Source organism: Balaenoptera borealis (genome assembly GCF_965194805.1).
Source record: "Balaenoptera borealis genome assembly, chromosome: 13".
Taxonomy (NCBI): Eukaryota; Metazoa; Chordata; class Mammalia; order Artiodactyla; family Balaenopteridae; genus Balaenoptera; species Balaenoptera borealis.
In genome coordinates, this window is record NC_138870.1 from 83,391,227 (window position 1) to 83,418,340 (window position 27,114).

General features: G+C 38.9%; 1 protein-coding gene across 2 annotated transcripts; it reads right to left on the minus strand.

The window, feature by feature from the left end:
* Nucleotides 1-7,672: 7,672 nt before the first annotated feature.
* IKBIP (IKBKB interacting protein) lies at nt 7,673-27,105 on the minus strand (the record flags this gene model as incomplete). 2 transcript variants are annotated; one of them, XM_082349669.1, is made up of 3 exons in its annotated part: nt 7,673-8,630; nt 20,616-20,733; nt 26,643-27,105. In XM_082349669.1, 3 exons carry the CDS (start codon nt 26,816-26,818, stop codon nt 7,875-7,877), a joined length of 1,050 nt encoding a protein of 349 aa, XP_082205795.1. In that variant the 3' UTR covers nt 7,673-7,874. The 2 variants fall into 2 exon arrangements, with proteins under 2 accessions (XP_082205795.1, XP_082205794.1); XM_082349668.1 differs by lacking the exon at nt 7,673-8,630 and adding an exon at nt 13,530-15,975 and having other exon boundaries at nt 26,643-26,818.
* Nucleotides 27,106-27,114: the final 9 nt, after the last annotated feature.

The window sequence follows — 27,114 nt, forward strand, 5'->3', positions numbered from 1 at the left end:
CCCTCCGCACCCCTGTGGCTGTGCTCTCCTCCGTGGCTCTGAAGCTTCCCCCCTCTGCCACCTGCAGTCTCCGTCCGCGAAGGGGCTTCCTAGTGTGTGGAAACCTTTCCTCCTTCACAGCTCCCTTCCACTGGTGCAGGTCCGTCCCTATTCTTTTGTCTCTGTTTTTTCTTTTTTCCTTTTCCCTACCCAGGTACGTGGGGCGTTTCTTGCCTTTTGGGAGGTCTGAGGTCTTCTGCCAGTGTTCAGTAGGTGTTTTATAGGAGCAGTTCCACGTGTAGATGTATTTCTACTGTATCTGTGGGGAGGAAGGTGATCTCCACGTCTTACTCTTCCGCCATCTTCTCCTCTCCCCTGTTGGGTGCATATATATTTATAATTGTTATATCTTCTTCTTGGATTGATCCTTTGATCATTATGTAGTGTCCTTCCTTGTCTCTTGTAACATTCTTGATTTTAAAGTCTATTTTATCTGATATGAGTATTGCGACTCCAGCTTTCTTTTGATTTCTATTTGCATGGAATATCTTTTTCCATACCCTCACTTTCAGTCTGTATGTGTCCCTAGGTCTGAAGTGGGTCTCTTGTAGACAGCATATAGATGGGTCTTGTTTTTGTATCCATTCATTGAACCTGTGTCTTTTGGTTGGAACATTTAATCCATTCACGTTTAAGGTAATTATCAATATGTATGTTCTTAATTGTTTTGGGTTTGTTTTTGTAGGTCCTTTTCTTCTCTTGTGTTTCCCACTTAGAGAAGTTCCTTTAGCCTTTGTTGTAGAGCTGGATTGGTGGTGCTGAATTCTGTTAGCTTTTGCTTGTCTGTAAAGCTTTTGATTTCTCTATCTAATCTGAATGAGATCCTTGCTGGGTAGAGTAATCTTGGTTGTAGGTTCTTCCCTTTCATCACTTTAAATATGTTATGCCACTCCCTTCTGGCTTGTAGAGTTTCTGCTGAGAAATCAGCTGTTAACCTTATGGGAGTTCCCTTGTATGTTATTTGTCATTTTTCCCTTGCTGCTTTCAATAATTTTTCTTTGTCTTTAATTTTTGCCAATTTGATTACTATGTGTCTTGGCATGTTTCTCCTTGGGTTTATCCTGCCTGGGACTCTCTGTGCTTCCTGGACTTGGGTGGCTATTTCCTTTTCCATGTTAGGGAAGTTTTCGACTATAATCTCTTCAGATATTTTCTCTGGTCCTTTCTCTCTCTCTTCTCCTTCTGGGACCCCTATAATGCGAAGGTTGTTGCATTTAATGTTGTCCCAGAGGTCTCTTAGGCTGTCTTCACTTCTTTTCTTTTCTTCATTCTTTTTTCTTTATTCTGTTCTGCAGCAGTGAATTCCACCATTCTGTCTTCCAGGTCACTTATCCATTCTTCTGCCTCATTTATTCTGCTATTGATTCCTTCTAGTGTATTTTTCATTTCAGTTTTTATATTGTTCATCTCTGTTTGTTTGTTCTTTAATTCTTCTAGGTCTTTGTTAAGCATTTCTTGCATCTTCTTGATCTTTGCCTCCATTCTTTTTCCGAGGTCCTGGATCATCTTCACTATCGTTATTCTGAATTATTTTTCCGGAAGGTTGCTTATATCCACTTCATTTAGTTGTTTTTCTGGGGTTTTATCTTGTTCCTTCATCTGGACATAGCCCTCTGCCTTTTCATCTTGTCTGTCTTTCTGTGAATGTGGTTTTTGTTCCACAGGCTGCAGGATTGTAGTTCTTCTTGCTTCTGCTGTCTGCCCTCTGGTGGATGAGGCTATCTAAGAGGCTTGTGTAAGTTTCCTGATGGGAGGGACTGGTGGTGGGCAGAGCTCAGTAAAACTTTAATCCACTTGTCTGCTGATGGGTGGGGCTGGGTTCCCTCCCTGTTGATTGTTTGGCCTGAGGCAACCCAACACTGGAGCCTACTCGGGCTCTTTGTTGGGGCTAATGGCAGACTCTGGGAGGGCTCATGCCAAGGAGTACTTCTGAGAACTTCTGCTACCAGTGTCCTTGTTCCCGTGGTGAGCCACAGCCACCCCCCGCCTCTGCAGGAGACCCTTCAGTCTCCCCTGGGGTCGCTGCTCCTTCCCCTGGGTCCCGATGCACACACTACTTTGTGTGTGCCCTCCAAGAGTGGAGTCTTTGTTTCCCCCAGTCCTGTCGAAGTTCTGCAGTCAAATCCCACTAGCCTTCAAAGTCTGATTCTCTGGGGATTCCTCCTCCCATTGCTGGACCCCCAGGTTGGGAAGCCTGATGTGGGGCTCAGAACCTTCACTCCAGTGGGTGGACTTCTGTGGTATAAGTGTTTTCCAGTTTGTGAGTCACCCACCCACCAGTTATGGGATTTGATTTTATTGTGATTGCACCCCTCCTACCATCTCACTGTGGCTTCTCCTTTGTCTTTGGATGTGGGGTATCTATTTTGGTGAGTTCCAGTGTCTTCCTGTCGATGATTGTTCAGTAGTTAGTTGTGATTCTGGTGCTCTCACAGGAGGGAGTGAGAGCATGTCCTTCTACTCTGCCATCTTGAACCAATCCAGCCTGAAATTTTTCTTTTTTTAAAAAATTTTTATTTATTTTATTTTTTATTTTTTATTTTTTTAATGATATTCTTGTCTGCTTACATTCTTTTTATTTATGTATGTATGTATGTATGTATGTATGTATGTATGGCTGTGTTGGGTTTTCGTTTCTGTGCTAGGGCTTTCTCTAGTTGTGGCAAGCGGGGGCCACTCTTCATCGTGGTGCGGGGGCCACTCTTAATTGCGGTGCGCGGGCCTCTCACTATCTCGGCCTCTCGTTGCCGAGCACAGGCTCCAGACGCGCAGGCTCAGTAATTGTGGCTCACGGGCCGAGTTGCTCCGCGGCATGTGGGATCTTCCCAGACCAGGGCTCGAACCCGCGTCCCCTGCATTGGCAGGCAGATTCTCAACCACTGCGCCACCAGGGAAGCCCTGAAATTTTTCTTTTTAAATATTTTTCATGTTTAAAATGCATTATTGTGTCTGATTAAGTTGATTACATGAAACATAATTTACATTTCATTTGGTATCATCATTATGAACATCAAATACTGCATTAGGATGTACTACAGTGATAACTTTTCCTGTGGGCTATAGAGCTGTTTTCCAAAAAGCAGTTCCATAGTATGTAATTTTTTGTTATATTAATTAATGGCTTTGCCCTTTTTCAGATGTGCCAGGCACTTTAGATATATTAATGCTAATATTCACAGCAGTGCTATAAGGTAGATATTATTATTTACAGATGAAGAAATTAAGGGTCACAGATATTAAATTTGTCCGAAGCCACAGAACTAGGCAGAGCTAGGATTGGAACCTAGTATCTCTGATTTCATACTCTCATGTTTCTACATATTAAAACAGAGATGAATCAAATATTGTTCCAAAAAATATGTCTTTTGCCACTGTAATTATGGGGAAATCCATGACAAAAAATCATTATGGTTTGGAATAAGAACTCAGATACCCATAACACAAATACTTGCTGTATCTAGTAACACAGTCACCATATATAATGGATTCTATTCCTAGTATTTAAGGCAAATGCATACAAGCACTTACTCTGTGCAGCGGTGTGCTAGGTGCAAAGGGATATCACTTTTTAATTTTTTTAAAGTTTTTGGCTGGGTTGGGTCTTTGTTGCTGTGCGTGGGCTTTCTCTAGTTGCAGTGAACAGGGGCTAACTCTTTGTTGCGGTGCATGGGCTTCTCATTGTGGTGGCTTCTCTTGTTGCGGAGCACGGACTCTAGGTGCGCGGGCTTCAGTAGTTGCAGCACGCGGGCCCTAGAGCGCAGGTTCAGTAGTTGTGGCGCACAGGCTTAGCTGCTCTGCGGCATGTGGGATCTTCCTGGACCAGGGATCGAACCTGTGTCCCCTGCATTGGCAGGTGGATTGTTAACCACTGAGCCACCAGGGAAGTCCCAGCATATCACTTTTAAAAACAGAATACGTGATATGAGGAATCAAGAAGCTCATGATCTTGTTTCAGACGCCCATGAAACCATTTGCAAAGAACGATGGACACTTAGTGCTTAAATAAAGTTTTAGCAATAAAATTGTGAGGGAGACTTCAAGTGCTACAGCAGTTCAGAAAAGAGAAAATAATATGGAGTCAAAGAAGCAGGGAGAAAGTTTCTTGGGGCTCAACTTAGAACTATGTGAATCAATTTTAATGCTAACTCTTTAATGGAAAAAAGCCCAAGGCTTGGGGATGAGCCATTGTGGTGTAAGAATTTATAAACTTGAGACTCATCCTAGAAGCGGCCAAGATGGTGGAGTAGGAAGGCCCTGAGCTCTCCTCCTCCCACAGACACACAAAAATTACAACTGTCTAAAGCGCAATTGTTGATGAGAACCACATGAACGCTAGGAGAAAAGATATTCTACAACTGAAGATATAAAGAAGGAAGCACAATGATACAATTCGGAGGGTCAGAGATGAGGTATACTAAAGACCCATACTCCAGGGTAGGTGACCCACAAATGGGAGGATAATTACAACTGCAGAGTTTCTCCCCCAAAAGTGAGGGGTCTGAGCTCCACTTTCTGCTCCCCAGACCCAGGGGTCCTGCTCTGAGGAGACAAACCCCCAGAACATTTGGCTTTGAAGGCCAGTAGGGCTTACTTTTGGGAAACTCGGAGGGGCTGGGGGATATAGACTCCACTCTTAGAGTACACACAAAATCTCATATGCTCCAAGACCCAGTGCAGAAGCAGTAGTTTTAAAGGAGCCTGGGTCAGACCCACTGGCTGATCTTGGAGAGCCTCCTGGAGAGGCAGGAGGCAATTGAGACTCACTCTGGGGATATAGACACCGGCAGCAGCCATTTTGGGGAGCTCATACCCCCACGAGAACACTGGTGCTGCCAAGTGTCATTTTGGAATCCTCCTTCTAGCTTATAGGGTCTGGACCCGGCCCTGTCTGCCAGCTGCTAGGGCCCAGAACTGGGACACTGCAAGCCACACAGCTAGCTAGGTGGGGACACAACAGGCCAGCTTCCCTGGGATTCAGCTGCCCTGGAACCCAGCCCTGCCCACCAGAGAGCCCAGGATCTGTCTCCAACCCGCATCCACCAGTGGGCCAGCACTAGCCCCGGGACCTGGCCTCACCCATCAGGAGGTGGTCACCAGCCCCAGGACCCCATGGGTGCTGGCTCTACCCACCTGTGGGTTGACACCAACTCTGGAACACCTAGGGCACTGCCACCAGAGACCCTGGGACCTGGCTCTGCCCATCAGCAATTCCACTCCTGGGTGTTTAACCAAAGAAAATAAAAACACTAATTTGAAAAAATATATGCACCCCCTATGTTCATTACAGCATTATTCACAATTGCCAACATATAGAAGCAACCTAAGTGCCCATCAATAGATGAATGGATAAAGAAGATGGGGTATATATGGGGTATACCATATATCACAATGGGGTATATATCACAATGGAATATTAGTCATGAAAAGGAATGAAATCTTGCCATTTGTGACAATATGGATGGACCTAGAGGGTATTATACCAAGTGAAATAAGTCAGACAGAGAAAGACAAAAATACTGTATGATTTCACTTATATGTGGAATCTAAAAAACAAAACAAATGAACGAACATAACTAAGCAGAAACAGACTCGGAGATAGAGAACAAACAGGTGGTTGCCAGAGGGGAGGGGGATGGGAGGGGAGAGAAATAGGTAGGGAGATTAAAAGGTACAAACTTCCAGTTACAAAATAAATGAGTCACGGGGATGAAATGTAGTGTGGGGAATAGAGTTAATAATTATGTAATATATTTTCATGGTGACAGAAGCAACAAAACTTATCATGGTGATCATTTTGAAATGTATGAAAAAATCAAATCAGGGTAAGTTCCCTGGCGGTCCAGTGGTTAGGACTCCGCGATTTCACTGCCGGGTGCCTGGGTTCAGTCCCTGGTGGGGGAACTATCCTGCAAGCCACTTGGTGTGACAAAAAACAAACAAAAAAAATCAAATCACTATGTTGTGTACCTGAAACTAATGTAGTGTTGTAGTGTTGCAGGTCAGTTATACTTCAAAAACAAACAAACAAACAAATTCATAGAAAAAGAGATCAGATTTGTGGTTATCAAAGATGGGGGGCGGGGGAGGGGGATTGGATTAGGTGGTCAAAAGGTACAAATTTACAAGATAAAGAAATACTAGGGATGTAATGTACAACATGATAAATATAATTAACACTGGTGTATGTTATATAAGAAGGTTAAGAGTAAATCCTGAGTTCTCATCACAAAGAAAAGTATGTATTTTCTATTTCATTTTGTATCTATAGGAGATAATGGATGTTCACTAAACTTATTGTGGTGATCACTGCATGATGTATGTAAGTCAAATCATGATGTTGCACACCTTAAACTTCTACAGTGCTGTATGTCGATTACATCTCAGTGAAACCGGAAGAAAAAAATTCATAAACTCTTCTTTTTGAGGTAACTAGTTCTATGCATCTGAATACTGTTCATGCTAGGCATTTGAAACTGGGGCTAATGTTTGTAGGTGGGTTTTTTTTAGATTATTATATTGTACTTTTTTTACGACTTTATTGAGGAATAATTGATGTACAATAAACCGCACATATTTAAAGAGTACAATTTGATGAGTTTGACACAAGTCTATACCCATGAAACCATCAAGACAATCAAGATAATAAGTATCCTTCACCCCTCAAGATTTCTTTGTGCTTCTTTAAAAGTTATACTTCCCAGGCAACCACTGATTTATTTTCTGCCCCTACATGTGAGATTGGATTTTCTAGAATTTTATATAAGTGGAATTGCTAATGTGATGCTGTTTTAAACAATTTTTTAAAAATTAATTAATTTATTTTTGGCTGTGTTGGGTCTTCGTTTCTGTGCGAGGGCTTTCTCCAGTTGCGGCAAGTGGGGGCCACTCTTCATCGCGGTGCGCGGGCTTCTCACTATCGCGGTCTCTTGTTGGGAGCACAGGCTCCAGACGCGCAGGCTCAGTAGTTGTGGCTCACGGGCCCAGTTGCTCCGCGGCATGTGGGATCTTCCCAGACCAGGGCTCGAACCCGTGTCCCCTGCATTGGCAGGCAGAGTCTCAACCACTGCGCCACCAGGGAAGCCCTGTGATGCTGTTTTAAATGTTAGAACTTCTTTGCTTTGGCTGCTTCTGGTCACGTCAACACCACACATGAGTTGTGCTGCTTTGTTTGGGGCAGCCTCCATCTGAGGCTTGGCAAGCCCCCTGCATTCTGTGCTGCCCCCCACCCCGCAAACCCTGCTCTAGATGCCACTTCCCTACCCCGTTTTAGGTGACCTTTCCCTATTTCCTAAAGCCATAAAGGACCCAGGAAGTCTTACATGATTCTTTTCCTGCAGCTCCCTGGTTGTGACCTTTCTAGTTTCTCTTACTCTAAATGGATAATATATGTTACAGCCCTGATCCTGATGGGCAGTTCTTCAGCTGGGCCCCAACCACACGTACTATGCTCCTTGGCAGTTACTGAGGGCAAGTGGGGATTCAGATCCTGCCCCATCTAGATTTCCCAGCGCTAGACTGGCAGACCCTGAGTGTGTATGTGTGTGTGCATGTGCGTGCGAACATATGCATGTATATGTAAGGGGGATGCATAAGGTTCTTACTATATAAAGTTGCAAACATGTTTTATATAAAGTTTTAAAAACATTTGAGCATATTTATTTTGGAAAATCCAGTGTTCAGTCCTTCAAAAACTTTTATTTTTACTGTACAAAATAGAATCAAATACAAAATAGTATTTACTCCAAAATTTCATTATTTCTGACTTGTCAGTCTTTTTATAACATGACAGAGGTCCCATTAAAAAGTTTCTTCAGTCTAATCTAAATAATTTCAAGCTAATCCATATCTGAAATGTGTTTTATTTCATCTTTCATATCCTTAATCTCAGCTCGGACTATTGTTAAATTAGATATTTTCTCTTTTAAGAAAGCAATTTCTTTCTCTCTTTGTAGTAAGTCAGTAACCAGTCTCCCAATGCGTACTGTTAAATCATTTACCAAGGGTTCCAAGCGGGAAAAGTCCTTCTTTAGATTATACACCTTTGGTTTTAGATCATTTGCAAAAGTCACTGTCTTCAGAACTTTAGCTCTGTCACTTTCTAAGCTTAAAAATCTATCTGTGTGCTTGCTGAAATCACTCTGTAGCTCAGAAAGTATCTTCTTAACAGAGTTAATTCTTTGTGAATTGTCAGATGCTGTCTTTCGGAGCATTGCTGTTCGGTCAATGCTACTTGAAAGAAGATCACCTATGCTTTTTACTGTATTTTTTTCTACTTCTTCTATTTTATTTTCTAGTTCTTGAACAGAATCTGTCAATGATGTTACATCAGTTACTAAACCTGAAATACGTCGTATATCTGTTTTTACAGTTGTAATCTTGAGACCGACATCTTTCGCCATGGAAGTTGTACTTTGGTCTACTTTTGTAACATCTTCAGAAACAGTGGTCAAATTGTTGTTCAATATATCCTGCTTTTCAGTTATCCTGTTGGACCAAGTTTTCACTTCATAAATCTCCTCCTGTAGACGCTTTAGATGAGTAATTATTTGAAAAGACTTCAAGTGTTCTATGATAGCTTCAGACTTCTGACACTGTAAGAAAATATAGTACCAGAATAATTAAATTGAGTAAAAGCTTAACATTTAAAATTCAACTTAAATTTTAGGTGTTATTTTAAACTATAAAGTTACTACTCTTCTGGAAAGCATTTGGTAAAAGATGCATCAAGTGTATTGCTAATGAATAGGAAGGAAAACATTGAGGAAATTTCATGTGACTGTAAATGGCATTTTTCAGTTATTTTTGCACCATCAGTCCTCTGCATGGTGACAAAATTAGCTAAACGAGGGAAAATGATGTATCTTCAGTTGCTGGAGAAGGGAGGAGGGAGCCCCCTCTAGATGAGTTTTGGTAAATTTGGGGGGTCAAACAAGACAACGTGACTTCTGAAACGCAAGTTTGTAGGTACAACAAGTGCTAGAATGAAGGGACTTTATTGTCCTATTACTTTTATGAATACTTTTCTGGGGTATTGAACTAATTCCATTCAATCAGTAATCCTTAAGTTCCTAGTGTGTTGTCAGGCATGTGAAGCCTGAGGAACATAAAGATGAGTACAGCTTCGGTTGTGGCTTCAACTCAGTTCAGCAGTTTAATAGAGATGATAGATATGTAAAAAACAAAACAACAAACAAACAAAGCACTATCTCCAAGGTTCTAAAATTCCATGATTCCAAATACAAGTGATTCTCAACTTTTGGATGTTTCAATGCCATCTTCCTTCCCCAGCATCCATTGAATACTGATGTCTCTAAATTGTTTTGGTTTAACTTGGACAAATCAGCTGATGAACATTTTGAGCCACACAACTGCCTGGCAACATTTCAAGTTGTTATTTTTGTTGTTGTGTGCATGTGTATGTGTGTTTATATAGCAGTTTTGGGGAAATTGAGTTATTTTATTTTATTGTATTTTTAATATTTGAATTTTTATTGCATTGTGCCATCAGTTAATAAAGTTAAGAGGGAAAAGGGAATATTAAAGTGTTGATTATAGTGATAAGATGGGTAAGTATCATAAACAATACAAAATTGAAAATTAAAACATACATGCGTGAGGTCTATCCATGTTGTCACAAATGGCAGGATATCCTTTCTCAAGCCTGAATATATCAATGTATCAAAGTATCATGTTGTACACTTTAAATTTACACAATGTTATATGTCAAATTTATTTAATTAAAAAAACAAAACACGGGCTTCCCTGGTGGCGCAGTGGTTGAGAATCTGCCTGCTAATGCAGGGGACATGGGTTCAAGCCCTGGTCTGGGAAGATCCCACATGCCGTGGAGCAACTAGGCCCGTGAGCCACAACTACTGAGCCTGCGCGTCTGGAGCCTGTGCTCCGCAACAGGAGAGGCCCGCGCACCGCGATGAAGAGTGGCCCCCGCTTGCCGCAACTAGAGAAAGCCCTCGCACAGAAACGAAGACCCAACACAGCCAAAAATAAATAAATTAATTAATTAATTTAAAAAAAAATAAAAATAAAACACATAGGAATTGTCAGGTTTCAATTGTTTCAATCAGAAGATTAACTTAAGCCTGTGCGCTGTATGCTAAACTATGAAGAAAAAAAATTAAAGAACAAATGTAAAATATATTGTCAAAGCCTGTGTCCTAACACAGATATACATTGTGATTACATTGAAAAAAGGAATCCCATTTATAACATGTAAGTCAGTTGTTCCACATTTGCACATTTAACTTTCAGCTTGTTTTCTAGGAAAGCATTGTTTGAAAGTGGAGATTGTCTATAGCTTTCTACTAATAATCAAAACCAGCTTGATTCAACAACGTTTACTGTGCTGATATGTGCTAGTATGATCAGGAACTGACTCTGCTTTCAGAAAGTTTGTCACTTAGTTTGGGAAAGAAAATGTCAGTAAATGGATTATTTAAAATTCAGAAAAAATAAGGAATCAAAATCAAATACACAGGTTGAAAAAAATTTTTACAAAATAAAAAACGCAGTTTAAAGACATCAAGTTTTTTCCAAAATAATTGTATTTCTTCAATATGTTTTTTATAAATCATCTTTCTTAAATTGCCTTTGCCTGGTTCACTCAGGTAACCTGTTGGGGTTATTTTGGTAACATTAACTTAGTTTTACTTAATGCAAATAAATATTTAATATGCTTGGAATATTATTTTTACGGCAGCTTAAAAAAGGAGCAGTCATATAATTGCAAAGAAATGACAATCTGAAATGGGGCAGTAGAAAAGTTAATTCAAAGCATCAATACCGCCTTCTTGCCCCATCATATATATTTGGTTCCAAAATATATTTTAGGATTTTTCTCAATAGGTTTATGCTATGTTGATTAGTGGTGGGGATGGTGGCCCAAAATGTTTTTTTTTTTGTTTGTTTGTTTGTTTTTGGTAGAGAAGTTAGACTGTGAAAAAATTATCGTGGGTATGACAGTAACGAATAGCCACAAATAGGAAGGAAATCAAGCAGTGAGTGCAAAACCTTAAGTTTTATTTTTTAGGGGAAAGTTTTGCAATAAATTGTATTTGCTGAAAGAGATTTTCAAAGGTGAAAGGAGAGGGCTTACTTTCATCTATTTCATTACTAGGTTATCATTTATTAATGAATCTAATCTGGTAGAGTAGAGATAGCTTAACAGCATTAAACAATTAAAACATCTCAGAAAGGGCTAAATTTATTCTTAGAAGTATAAGATCATTAAGAAACTGTTAGTAAGCCTCTTTGTCACACTTGGTAGGTTATAAAAGCAATTTATTATGAACTTCTGTTAGTCTTCACTAAAATAGAAACTCAATACAGTATAGGAATAGCCTAGAAATTGTTTCACTGAATTATGTTTTAAGATTACATAATGGCTTGTTTAAGCTATTTGCCTAAGATGAACAGAAGAGTTGGAGTCTATTGGTAGCTCGAAAGATTCACCCAGTAATTTGAATACTTACTAATATTCCTATTCCTATCCTATGAGCAAGGTACTAAGCGAGATGCTGCCCTGCAATGTTAAATGTCGTCTGGATCTACAAGCAAAACAACGTGAGTCAAGGGAATGATTTGTGGGTCCAATCAGCCTTCCAAAAACTTTGCTAAAGGATCTTTGAACTGTACTAAGGGACCTGGAAATTTTATTGATCTCTAAAGTTTAAAACCACTTAAAGCCAGGAGAGATTTTAGAAATTATTTGGTACAATTCCTTCATTTTACAAATTAAAAAACTGAGCCCCAAAATAAAGTGCCCAAGAACACAGAGTTAGTGGCAAAGCCTGGATTAGAAGATTCCAGTCTAGGGTTTTTTTCTCCTCCACTGCTTTCTCACTCTTCCCTAAACATTTATTGATTCTTTCTTATGCCCAAGGCCCAAATAATTTTAGGTCAGTTACAACTTTTGAGGGACTTATAGTCTAGTTTAATGGCAACACAGTAGTGGGCGCATTTGACTGAATTATAGCTTTCTGAATTCTCAAGATAGTTCTACTGACAGCTGATTTCTTGTGATTTTTTTTTTCCCCTCCCTGGTTGAACAGCAGCAGGTTGCACTGTTTAGTGGGAGGTCAGTGGCCTCTGGAATTGGACAGACTCAGCAGTGTGATTGTAAGATTCCTAATCTTGCTGAGCCTCAATTTCCTCATTTGTAAAAGGGGTCTCATAGCTAGCAAAGCTGCGGTGAGAATCTGTGATAACACATGCAAAGTGCCTAGCACAATGACTGGGACAGGGTAGATACTCAATACATGGAGCTGTTAGGATGATGACGAATGTAGGCCTCCTAGCAGTGTGACACATAATAGGCTCCAAAATGTCGGTTCTATCCTTCCCTGCTCTGTAAAGCTGTGATGGAGCATTTTGATTTGTGTTAAATTAGTAGTTCACAGCTGAAGTGACACAGATACTGGGTGAATTTGCAGAGCTTTTGCCAACTGTGCAAATATGAGGCAAATCTACAGAGAAATACATTAAAAAAATTATGTTTGGTGAATATGACATCACGTTAATCTTTGGTCAAGATTATAGATTCACACAAAGACCTACAATTAGATTAAAATTAAAATAATGCCATTGGGAATTCCCTGGTGGTCCAGCGGTTAGGACTTCATGCTTTCACTGCCAAGGGTGTGGGTTCAATCCCTGGTCGGGGAACTAAGATTCTGCAAGCCGCATGGTGCAGCCAAAAAAAAAAAAAAAGCCATTAACTTTGTATCTTACAAATTTAGTTTTCTATCAATCCATACAGGCTAATAAATCAACATTTTTCATTATAAAATATAAAAATACACTTAGTCAACAGCTTCTCATCTTTAGGCAAAATTTAAGGAAATATTACTGCAAATATACTCTTTAACTTTACATCGAAGGGTTAAGAAAATTAGGTGTTTGTTTTGTAAAAGTGATTTATATGTGCTAATTAAAAAAATGGACACTACTCTCTATCAGAAACTTAATGTAAAATTTATTATTAATTACAAAGATACAAAAATGTGTCTTAGGATATGGTAATCTTCCTTAAAGGAAAAACTAACAATGTAATTTAATATTTGATACACAGGAAAGTTTTTGAAATTTCAAGTATCTGTGTTAAATAAATCAATTTAAGAAACAGAGGAAGACAAACTAGGTACATCTAAATCTCTCGTGACAATTTTTTATAGGAAAACCCCTGAATAAAGGAATATATACATGTGTACATACATGTACACAATATTCTCTCATGAAATACTTGTAGAAGGGCAGTTTTTGTTTCCCTTGTAATTGTCACTATAGAGCACAGTGGCCACCTTATTTCCATTTATTTTCTGTAACCATTACTATGGTACATACCCTAGTTAATAATAATGATGTATCAAATCTGGTGACACACCAATAAATAAATATATAAATAAATACAAGTAAAGAGTACAAGAGATCACATATGCCCTGGCAGGATGGAGGTTGAAACGACAAAGTTCCAGTTAACTTTATAATCTATTTTATTAGCGTGAAAATAAAAGCAAACAAATACAATTTTGTTAGTGCACACAGACAAGAATTTACATATTCAGAAGTCAAGAAATTTAATGTTAATATTCCAGAAATTAATGCTATGCCTATGACCCATGGCTGTCTACCATAGGCCTTCCTAACCCCAAAGTAGAACTTATTTGGGATTTTTCAAAAAATGTACAGATTTACATAATAAAACCACCTGACCACAACTATCTTTTGTAACTGACTTCTTTCAAGTTCTTTGTGTTTAATTCCACTGAAATTGCATTGTAAAACTGGGACTATAGTTGGTTATTGGCAAGAAGAAACATGTTAGAACAGTACTTTCAAATGCAGTTAACTCAGTTTTTTCAACACCAACCTTGGACACCCTTGATACATCAGTTTACCAATAAAAGTGTTATGTGCTTCCCCAAACTTGCACATTTCCAATTATCATTATTGCAAAAATCTGTCTAGACCTCCCCTTAATTTCACCTCAATATGTCCATGTCTTATTCCCTGTGACTCTATTATATAATTTTGTGTAAAATAAAATCACTATGTAAAACAAATTTGGTTGGGTAATTAGTTTGGGGACTCTAAAATAATGACATATTTTAGTTACCATAATTATCACATCATATCTCATTATGTTGCTTTTTCTTCTTTAAAATAGGCCACAGGCTTATTAGTGTATTTTTATTGTAAGCAGAATAATTTATCTAGAGATCATGTACCTAGCAAACTCAAGAGTCTGTAACACAGTTAGAACCTTAAAAAAAAAAAACAAAAAAAAACGCCCAGGTATACAAAGATATTCCCTAAGTCCATACTTCACAGGATACACACTTAATTCATAGGGAAGACTTTCAAAAAGAACACATTTACTCTTTAGAAAAAAAGTATCTATAACAGTTTAGAACCTTAACAAAAAGTAAAAATGTTTCCCAGTCTCCATAGTTTTCAAAAAGTGCATATTAATTCATAGCAAAGCATTCCAGGCTCTCCCTCAGGCATGTTATCTTTTATTTTAGACAAAATTCCTATGAACTTGGTTGTCTGGATTCTTAGCCTGCAGTAAATTGCAAAGGAAATGAAAAATTGGCTGAGGTGAACACATTACTGATCAATCTGACAGTAAGATCAGGTCAGTGGGTCACTTTTTCAGGTGACAGAAAAGGTATAAGAAATAGACAGAAGGTTTGAAAAATAGCAAACTGGGGTCAAGTGACGAGGTAAACACCCCTCAATAGCTCCTAGGGACATTAATATATTTGGGTCCAATATGACAGATGAAATTCACAATAATGTCCATTAATTATTAGAAAAACACTTAAAAATATTAAGTATATTGCTTCAAAAAAGTAGAGAAATATATATTTTAGAAATGTTTCTATTTAAAATGGTGAAAATGAAATAAGTTTTATTGCTTAAAAAGATAAGCTTTGACTCTCTGGATAACACATTTGTGTGGACACCTCACTTATTTTCCAATAATGCAGGGTAAAGTGAGGCATATCAAAATAACTCAAAAGCATGGAACTAATCAGGTTATGTATAATAATGTGGTTCATCAGGATAAATGTAGTGCATTCAAAAATCACTATCAATTCCTTTATTTTCTAGGTTATATTCTTCTGGAGTCCCCTCTTCTCTTGTACTTGAATATACTATAAAATCATGAACTTTTCCTTTTAGAACATCCAGTTCATTCTGCATCTTTAATATGCTATTATCATACTGAATTCCTTCAAGGGTTTTCTGCATCTCCATTATTTCAGATACTGCTTTCAGCATATCATCTTCCATATTAAACATCTGAAGAGTCAAGTCTTCCATTTTCTTTTCTGTCCCTATCAGATCCTGAGAGACTCTGAGAACAGAGCGAATAGCACTTTCAATTGTTGGCAAATGCGTCTTGCATTCTTCAGCTTTGGGTTCGTAGCTGGAAAGTTTATTAGTCAGGTCTTCATCTCTGGCAAAGAGAGCATGCTGTCCCTCTTCTAACTTTTCAAGTGCTTTTGTGTCGGAGCCAAGCTGCTCCTCTACTCGCAGAAGATCCTCTTGTTCTTGTCTTTTTATAGTTCTAATATTTCTTAGTGTGCTATCTTCCAAATCTTTTAGCCTTTCAGTGAGCAATTTTATTTCTTGTTCAGCTGAGTTAATTTGGACAGTCACTTGAGAATGTATATGTTTTGATTCTGATTTGAAAATGTCTGTATTAACATTCATTTCTTCTAGGCTTCTCTTCCAGAAATCTGTAACGTTCTGGAATTTCTCATTAAGGCTTTGCATCTTTTGAGTGAGCATCTCTTCACTATTCTGAATGTCATGCATGATACTTTGGAGGCTGGATACTTCCTGCTCAAACTGGGTCACCAAAGACGTGGATGATGTAGCTTCCTGCAGGATACTTTCAGTAGTTGCAAGCTGCATTTATAACACAAAACAATTCCCAAGGCTACTTAATAACTTTTATTTTAGGGAAACACACTTTAACAATCACTTGCCAAGTTCAAATTCTGAAGATGTCTAAAATATCCAAATACATAAGAATCATACAGACAAAAACAATTGTTACATATTTAAGTTGTTAAAAACATGTTTTAGACACATTTAATAGATTAGCACTATGGTAGAAAAATACGGTTGTCCCTCATCCCTAGGTAGCCACCTGTGGGGCATTGGTATTCCTGTGGATACCAAAATCCATGGGTGCTCAAGTCCCTCATGTAATATTTGGATGGGGAACCCACAGATACGGAGGGCCAACTGTATACACCTGAACTTATAATCCTAAATATTTGTGCATTTTCATGGAGGGATATTCAAAAGAAAAATAATGTTAAAGAAGCCTGAAGTATATCACATTTCCTTCTTTTTTTATTCCAATGGAAAGCAACTTAGTTGTCATTTTAATAGTTATTTGGCTTTTTAGAAACTGACTTATAAAATTTGTTAAATTTAATAAGTTCTATGATTCTGGAAGACTTTCTGCCTGAAAAAAAAATTTGTTGACTGACCTCTTGCAGAAAAGGTACCAGAATCAGATCTTATAACTATCACAAAGGCAAAAAGTGAATAAAAAATCAGTTTACAGAGACAACTGATGTCAAACAGTAAAGTGTTCTAAGTATCTATAAATTATGGTAAGCTCCTAGCATCTCCTAAAATGTCCAGAATATAGAAGGACCAGGTTGTGGACCTCTTTCTTAGCCTACACTCACACAAAGATAACAGCTTTAGAGACTACAGGAAGGCCTAGAAATGATCATTAATTTATCAAACGTTTGCAGCATTATGTTGAAAACATAATACTGTACAAGACACAGTTCTGCCCTTAAGCAGCTTAGTTTAATTAGGGAGAGAGTGAAGTCTACATGCGCTGTGACAGGGAAAGAGCTATGGAAGCACTTACATAGGGCACCCAAACCGAACTTCGACGATCAAGGAAAATACTATAGAAATATTATCTAATACCTGCTTCTAGTTACTTCCTCTAAATCATCCTACACACTACAGCCAGATTTAAGGTTTTAAAAACTGCTATGTACATCATGGTACAACATTAAAAACCCCTTAACGTTTCCTAACACTTCTAGGAGGAAGTCCCAAATTCCATAACTTCTCTATATGTTAGCCTTCCTTCCTCTTTACCTAGCTAAGTTCTGTCCTTCCTTCAAGGCTCAGACCAGGTCTCAGGTCTTCAGTGCAGCATTCTTCCATGACCCTAGCCCTGAGAGCCTGAACTCCTGTAGAATCTATCATATTACATATTTGCCACTTATTTGGCATTTAGCGCATATAATTCAAGAATTCTTGAGTGTTCGCTCTGTGCCAGACCTTGTGCTAGACACTGGATATAAAAACAAAGATACAGTATAGTCCCTGACTTCACAATTTGATAGGGGAGATAGTGTTTTGGATCTTTCATGTCATATATTTTAGAGCCCCAAAAAGATTTATTGAGTGTTCTCTGTTCCATTACTAGGCACTAAGGATACAGAGATAAAAGACACAGCATTTGCTCTAAAGATCAGTGAAGGAAACAAATGAATTAACAACAAAATATCACAATAGATGATGATCTGTGTCATGACAGAATTAGCACGGGAGAAGGCATGCTTAGAGGAGAGATCAGAAGTCTGGAGGAGGAGGCTTAGAAGTGACTGAAATCTGACTCTTAACAGACTGACGAATTAGCCAGGAGAAGCTATGAGAGCTTCTAAATTCCTTAGGGGAAGAGACCATGTTTTATGCCTTTTTGTAGTCCCCATATCTCAGGGTATAAAGAACATGTTTCTTGATATTTAGGAAGAAGAATGGCCAGAAACCTCCTGGGTCCACCCCAATCAGGACCTGAAGCAGTTCCAGGTGATAGCTGGGAACAATGCATAACAGTATCGCTCTGAAACCTTGTTTAAAAATTATTTTTAATGTATACATGTAGCTATAATACAAGTTCCTTTAAAAACACCAACTATGAGAAATACTTGTACATTGGTAATAGTGTTATGCTTAGTTGTCTTATTAGCAGCATTTTGCAGAGACAAGCTTATCTTAATCCAAGGTAATTTCTTGTTTAGGCTTTTCACCAGAGCATCTCTATAACCTGGAGGCAGTATAACCCAGGAGACTCCAATTATAAGATCAACTTTTCAGGATAACAAAGGTCTCAAGACTTAATCTGCAAACAATAAGTGACTAGTACACTACAATAGCTAGCATTTATGGGCTGCCATTATAGTCTAATAGTTTTTCATTTTTTACAAAAGTTAATATCTTAAATTTATTACTGCTTGGAAGTTTTCAAAGAGCTTGCATATATATTGTATTTCATCTGATCCTTACATAAATCTTGATATTCTCATTTAATAAATGATGAAGTAGAGGCCAAGAGAAGTTAAAGTGATTTTTCCAAAGTCACACAGTTATGATGAGAGCCCATGTCTAGTTGTTTTCCCCTCCTACTGCATTAAGCTGGCCTTTAGGGCCAGCTTTGTAAAGAGGCAGCTATTGTTAAACTACTCCTAGGGCAGACTGGGAGAGAACGAACTACGTGAAGACAATATTTCTCGGATCCTAGGATGATATTTTAATTATCTGCTTCAAAGGCATTTATTTATTTACTTTTAATTGAAGTACAGTTGATTAACAATCTTATATTAGTTTCAAGTGTACAACATAAATTTACAGATTATACTCCATTTAAAGTTACTGCAAACAAATGGCTATATTTGCCTGTGCCATAAAATACATCCTTATTGCTTACAAAAGCATTTTTTTAATCTACATGAGTTTTATTAAAAATATTGCCCATTATAAAATTGGCCACGTAGTGGAAAGTAAGAAAAAAATGAATATTTTAATTTATGCATGGAGAAGCCCTTAGATTTACATTCTCAGTCTACCAAACTGTAGATATAATACAAAAAATTTAGGACAGGGACTTCCCTGGTGGCACAGTGGTCGAGAATCCGCCTGCCAATGCAGGGGACACGGGTTCGAGCCCTGGTCTGGGAAGATCCCACATGCCGCGGAGCAACTAAGCCCGTGAGCCACAACTACTGAGCCTGTGTGCCACAACTACTGAAGCCTGCTCGCCTAGAGCCTGAGCTCCGCAACAAGAGAAGCCACCACAATGAGAAGCTCGCGCACCACAACGAAGAGTAGCCCCCACTCGCAGCAACTAGAGAAAAGCCTGGGCACAGCAACAAACGCCCAACACAGCCAAAAATAAATAAATTAAAAAAAAAAACCCTTAGGACAGTGTTCCATCTTACAGCTGCTTAGGAGTAATTAGATATTAGAAGAGGGAAACTAGAGGGCTACTGGGGAGAGATACTGAGAGTGATAGCCGACAGGCCAGGCTCTAATCTCCTGTAATATTTGACTTCAAATTCTAATCACATGTTAAACCTTTGTCCTCCTTACCAGGTTCCAAGCTTGCAAGGCAGAGATTCACTAAAAGCATTTTAACTGCTGGCAAATTTTTCATTTAAAAAGGAAATCTTTCTTCAAAATTTGTTTTCAATAGCATTTAAGTACATGAAGTTTCTATCTCCTGGAATTTTTTCTATCATTACGCTTGCTCTGATTAGAGGGCTTTCGATAACTACAATCAGTTTCCAACCTGAGCCCTAGGTCAAAATACCAACTCTTGCAGCACCTTCCCAGAGGCCTCTAAACTCACCCTCCACGGAATTCACTGGCATGTGTAAGGGATAATTTTAATCCATGACTCTTCTCTTCTTGGGGATTACAGGCTTATTCTGTGCATCAGGCTGCAGGGACTTAGGCTGTCTATTTCATTTCTATACATTTTTGCAACATCTTTCCTTACCCTGGGGCCAAGCACAAATCCTTTTCTACCTTAGCACTGAGTAAAGGCTCAGTGATGAACAAAGGAACAAACAAGCCATGTTTCCCAATGATAGCTTGGTCTCTGGTAGCCAGACAAGGCCCACATGATGACTTATTGGTTGCAGCTGACCTTCTCCTGAGACATGTGGTAGTTAAAATTTTTTTATGTCTCACATTTCTAAGAATCACAGTAGTAATGCACTTGTATTTGCAGCTTGAAGAAACACAACATAGACATGGATTTTAATTTTCATTTGTCTATAAAAACCAGTATTTATTTTAGGTTAGTCATTCTTATATGCATATGAATATATATGCTTACCAAGTTGAAATAAAGAAAAAAAACTGATGGATCTAAGTCCAAAAAGTGCTACTCCTATTTTAATTTTATATCTAAAAATCAATAATATTTTCAGTGCTCTAGATACTTGATATTTAAATAGAAAATTGAGGTCACGTCAATATGACAATACTGGTCTTTTTAAACAATAACATTTGTCATATATTAGAAAATTCTTGTCCTTTTGAAATGTAAGCCAAGACTAAGTTGGATTAAAGGGAGAATGTGAAGAAGTAGGAAAACCAGTGAGAGTTAAAGTAGTAATGGTCTAAAAGGCAGAAAAAAAGAATTTATCAACTGAGGTAGAAGGGTGGCAATGGGGAAGAAAAATGGTAAAATCTCCCCAAACATACTAATTAATAATTACCTTTTCTGAAATTAAACTGATTTTACTTTGAAGCCCTTGGAATTCGTTGGTTTCCATTTTCAGTAACTGGTATTGGTTTTCCACCTTTGCAAACTTTTCCGACTGCTGAAATACAAACCTGAAAAAGGGAAAAAAAAATCACTACTTCCTATCTCAAACCCATTTAAGTTCGGATGTTAAAGCAGTATTTTATGCCCACTTCTGGTAAGGACAACATAAATTCTGGTATAGGTAGTGGCAGCTTTTATAGGAAGCGAGGAGTGAGTACGCAGTCCAGTGGTTCAACAGCTTCACTGCATATTGGAGTCACCTGGCAGCTTTACTTTTAAATTTTTAAAATTTATTTATTTATTTATTTATTTATTTATTTATATTTTTGGCTGCGTTGGGTCTTCGTTGCTTCGCCAGGGCCTTCTCTAGTTGCGCCGAGCGGGGGCTACTCTTCGTTGCGGTGAGCGGGCTTCTCAGTGCGGTGGCTTCTATTGTTGCAGAGCTCGTGCTGTAGGTGCGTGGGCTTCAGTAGTTGTGGCTCGCAGGCTCTAGAGCGCAGGCTCAGTAGTTGTGGTGCACGGGCTTAGTTGCTATGCGGCATGTGGGATCTTCCCCGACCGGGGCTGGAACCCATGTCCCCTGCATTGGCAGGCAGATTCTTCTTTTTCATTTTTTAAAAAATTATTTACTTATTTGGCTGTGTTGGGTCTTCGTTGCTGCACGCGGGCTTTCTCTAGTTGCGGTGAGCGGGGCATAGTTGCGGTGCGCAGGTTTCTCATTGCCGTGGCTTCTCTTGTTGTGGAGCATGGGCTCTGGGCGCGTGGGCTTCAGTAGTTGTGGCACTCGTGCTCAGTAGTTGTGGCGCACGGGCTTAGGTGCTCGGCGGCATGTGGGATTTTCCCGGACTGGGGCACGAACCCGTATCCCCTGCATTGGCAGGCGGATTCTTAACCACTGCGCCACCAGGGAAGCCCTCACCTGGCAGCTTTAAAAAAGTGTAATGTCTGGGTCTTACCACAGAAATTCTGACTTAATTGGTTTGGGATGTGACTTAGATATTGTAAATTTTCAAATCTCCCAGCCAAGCTGACAACAAGTTGACACTTTATTGTAAAAATGACTTCCACTGAAAGACAAACATTTAAAGATTCCAAAACTCAACGGAGAGGTGAAAGACTCTGAATCAAACTCATAAATATCATTAGGCTAACTGTTGTTTATAAAACTGTCCAAAACTAAAATGGAGTTTTTGCATTTTAAACAAATGTTTACAATGTTGGATGAAATAAATTTCTTTTGGTGATGGCTAATGTTTATTCTATGAGATAACAGTGAATTAAGTAAGACCAGATTACATAATTAGTACAGATTGACTTCTCTTGTGTGTTAATATGAACTTTTAAACAAAACTTCTCGTTATTAGAAAACACTATTATCCTAATTTCAAAGAAGGATGTGTAGACAATTCTTTTCTGATTGGCTATTTCATTCTTGGCTTTTAGGGACCAGCAGAGATGAAGGAGAAAGACGGTCTAAAGAAATGTCTAATTTCAGGAACTAGTTTTATCATCCATTACTCCAGTGTTACCTCATGGATTTATCCTATAGATCAGTGTGTTCATTTAGAATAAAATCATTATTATAAAAGGGATCTTTTATGAAGGTTGATCCACAAAAATTCATTACAGGACTTTCTGTTTTATTTAATCTTTTTAATGTTATCTCTGCACTTCTCTTCAAAATTCAAGTATTAAGCAAAAGCTTGAAGAAAACTGTATCATATTAGTGACCATCTCTGATGATAATTTGTAGAGTTCTTTTCATGGTTAACTTCTCACCAAAATAAAAAAATAAAATTCACCACTTCTATATATGAATAGTGCATAAAAGAAAAAACAAGTATAAAGTTTACTTAGTGCTAGTAATGAAAATAATCAACTGTGGTCTGTATGATGCTGAGTTAAAATACATTTGTTTTATTTTCACTTAGAAGTGCCAGACACTATTCTAAGTGCATTATAAATATTAACTCATTTAACATTAAGGAAGAGGATGATTTTTCTCGAAGCCAAAAATGTACACTGAGAGAAGGTGGTTTCAATTGTGAAATACTAATTTTTGAAACTAGCATCCAGATTATGCCCAAGGTGCTTTGTTTCCTTTTTATGAGTCAGAGGCATTTTCTAACAGGAGCAGTTCAAGACCTCCTTACTCCCTATCTTCCTTCGTTTAGATGAGACAACAATTAGGGTCTGCTAAGGGCTACAGCTTCTAGGAGAAGAAAGGATTATAAACAATTCTGGACTAGGGATTTCTATTTCTAGGGTCTTGGCCTCTTTTTGGATTAATATCAAAGGTAGACAGCATATCATACTGGTTGAATGTGAAGCTAGGCAACTTTGGCTCTGCCATTTACTAGCTGTACAAGCACCTTGGACAAGTTATTGAACTTACCATTGCTAGTTTCCTCATCTGCAAAGTGGGGAGAAAACTACTGAGTTCATAGGGTGTTGTAGAGATTAAACAGGTTCATATTACTCAAGCTCTTAAAGTGCCTTGAACATAAAACATCAACTATTCTCTTTACGTACCTTGGCCCTTTCTTTTGAATTGCTTTGCACAGCTGCTCTCCCCATCCTTCTGACAAGCCTAGAGTGGTAAAATGGATCAGGGCTCCCTTCTACTTAACACTTGATAGAAGCTCCAGGCCTGTCCCACTTTGAACCAGGGTTGGGTTTATAGCAAACAAAGGATGAAGTGAATGGATGAGACCCACTAATAGGAAAAGAAGCATTCTCTTACCCTGTTTTGGGGCCTCTTTTCACTATCATAGGTAAAGATCCTGAAGGTATGGATGAAGGAGAAAAGGACCCGGATTAATTGGCCACCTTAGTGTAGGCTTTACAAAGGGAATCTTCCTGACTTCTTCATAATCCATTGCAGTTTACAGAGAACGCATATAGATTCAGGGCCCTGTGGGAATAAACCATGCATTTCCTTGCAGTCTTGTCTCTGCATAGCTCCTTTAGGAGGCCTAGATGTCAGACAGCTGATGAAGGATTTATATATACAGGATTTTTCTCTGGCTCTGTTTCAACTTAGTAACGAGAAAGAGTCAGTACCCATTTAGCTGTATGTTTCATACAGCAACTTCATTTTCAGCATAATACTGAAAGTTCAGGAACACACAGACCATATTCCATTTTTAAAAATCAAGGTAATTAAAGGATAACTGTCTTTCAGATTAAACTCCACTAACAACAAAAGCTGAAAAATGGGGTTAGCCAAGATTTTACTGTATAAATGATTTACAGAGAAAGTTGTATTAGAGAGAGAAAAAAAACTCTCAATTATCTGATTGTTGAAAGAGCTTTTGACTTCTGATACGTAATTATCACAAATGCTATGACAAACTTTTATAAAGGCAATTAAAAAATCTGTTGAAATTTCCAAAAGAAACTTAAAAGTTTTACAATGGAACTTCTAGTTGACTAAATTTCTATGTAATAAGCTTTTAAGGTTTTGTCTTGTTTAGTACCTTCATAACTTTTAAAAACTTTTTGAAAGCAGAATGTCTTCAATCTCTTACGTGGAAAATTTCCTTAAAGAGTTTATAAATGACGTATGCAAACCAACACTCAGGCCCTATAGTTCTGGGCAACTGTTATCTCCAACATCTTATTGTCAAGCTGACAGAAGATGATTATCAGAACTTTGTTTAATAGAGAGAAGATGTTCAAGTACCACCCTTTTGTTGCATTATCTCTGTTTATTTTCCAAACCAGGATCCAAAGACTAATGGTTTGAAGATACTGAAATAGTGATGCCTTGAAATCAACCTCGGACAGTGCAAGGGTTCAAATCTCTGCCCTAACTTAGACAAAATTAGAATACTCCTAAGCTGTATTTAGGCACATATATTCGATTTTGTATTTTAACAACCAGAACAGTGTCAGTACAATAAGCATGCAATAAAGATTTGATAGACCAATCTTTAGGTGCTAATCCTAGTGGTAAAAATGTCAGTGGCTTAGTTATAATTCCAGTGTACTTTTTAGTATTTTGAGATGCTAAATGTTTGCATTTTATTTAGAAAATTCCCAAATTTACCACGAATACATATTTGCTATAGTGACCAAAGTATTTATACTTTAACTCTCGTCACAAAAGATTTCACAAGAGCAATTAACAGTCATTTAATAACAATCATTGAATCTGCCCATTTTAGAAATAATCTTTGAGCATTGTTTTATTATTTTGCAAAGACACAGTTCAAGTAAAATCTTCCTACTTGAATATAACTTGTTTGTATCTTTACTGCAGGCACTAACAGTAAATTCCTGAGCTGAAGTGTCTGCTTTTCAAGTTGTTTTCCTTTATAGATTCCTGTTAGTGTGTTTTCCCAGGACAGTAACTAAATTATTGAAAAGTTGAGCATTTTCTGATGTAATTTATCTCATATGAATATGAATCTTTGGATGAGAATTAATAAATTCAGTAACTAAAACCAGTTGTATTAGGTTCTAGAAAGAAGCAACATATATATTTTAGCCTACTAAGTTCTAATACTGAATAACTTTCCCAGCACAAAGTTTTTGATTTACCTGAAGAAGGTCATGCAATTTAAGACATGAAAGCATTTTATTTAAAACAGTAAATTCTGTACATTTATTCTTTTAAGATCAAAATATTCCATAAACAAATATATTAGTAAAATAACAATTTATCTCTTTTTGAAGAGAATATTTAATAATCAACATTTCACTTTATTGTAACAAATCTTTTATTGACTGACTGAGGATGAGTCATCAGTAAAGTATACTTCAACATTTACTAGCATCAAAAACGTTCTAGGACTTCCCTGGTGGCGCTGTGGTTAAGAATCTGCCTGCCAATGCAGGGGACACACGGGTTCGATCCCTGATCCGGGAAGATCCCACATGCCACGGAGCAACTAAGCCCGTGAGCCACAACTCCTGAGCCTGCGCTCTAGAGCCCGCGAGCCACAACTACTGAGCCCGCGTGCCACAACTACTGAAGCCCACGCACCTAGAGCCCGTGCTCCGCAACAAGAGAAGCCACCGCAGTGAGAAGCCCGTGCACCACAACAAAGTGGCCTCCGCTCGCCGCAACTAGAGAAAGCCGGCGCGCAGCAACGAAGACCCAACGCAGCCAAAAAAAAAGAAAAAATGTTCTAGATGAGAGGACATCCAGGGTTGCTTCTAGAATCCAATTATTCTTGAAGATAAATAGCTATCTTCTAAATACTTCAAAAATCAGTGAAAATGGAGAGGAACTCTAAAGAGTCAGTCTTGTTATTAAAACGAAATAGGTTAATCCTAAAGAATTTGAGGAAAACAAAATAAGTTGTTTTTAAGGTTATTTCTTAATATTCATCTTTCCTATGACATCAATATATCGCTATTTGCTTGGTTTAAAAACTATAAGTTTTTAGTTTCAGGTGAACAAAAGTGTTATACTAAAATTCAATCTGTAACTTAGGAATAGACTTTTAACGCATGCACAATAACCGAAATATGAGCTGCCCTCCAAAACTTGATATTATCATGAACGTTTGTTGCTTTAAGATCATAATGAATTCTTTTAAGGTTGCAAACGTTGCCAATAGGCATTTATGGGGTGGGGCAAATTTGTCCCAAACGCACAGCGGACAGGAAGTAACGGGTTCTAAAAACGGAAAAGCTTCTGTCCTGTAGCAGGCGCTTAATGAAATTTGGCCGCATCTGCATTTCTTAATGGTTGACGTTCCCAAACCTTGGCCTCAGCTCCAGCTGGGCGATCGAGGCACGCCAGCAGTACAAAAGCAAAATGAATTACGAGAAACGAGCGAAAGGAAAAATAAAGGTTGGGCCGTCACTTCCTTGGGGTCGATGCAGAGGAACAGAAGCTGCAAGCTTGGGGGCTAGAGGTTAGCGGGACGCCGAGCCGGGCGGGGCCGGGGCAGAGGCGGGACCCCGAGAAGAGAGGGCGACCACGGGAGGCCGGACACGGCCCGGGCGGCCTCGGACCACTTACCAGGCCAGGCCCAGGCACGTCCCCAGCGACAGAAGGCTCACGCCGGTCCGGGGGTCCGCCCAGCCCCCGCCTCCACCGCCCCGAGCCTCGGGGCTCTTCCCGCCCTCGCTTCGCTTCCCAGGCTCCGCTGGGGCTCCCTTGGGCGCCGACCTCTTCCGGCTCTTCACCTCAGACATGTCTGGAGGTCCTGAGGATGACAAACCCGGGGCTGCCTCTTCACCCTGGGGTAGCGGGACGTGGCCTCCTCAGCCTCCGCGGGAAGGATCGGCGGTGACCGCGCCCCGTTTCAGACTTGGCACCGCCCAGAAACCAGCCCCCTTCCTCTCCCGGCCATCCCCGCTGCTCCACAGCGTCTCCCAGCCACCCGCTTTCTAGTTCCTCCAGCTGGTGTAGGCGGCAATCCTACTTCCCCAAACCTCTACGTTAACGCTGCAAAACCAAGGAAACCGTAGCTCCCGGGCGTCTGCAAGCC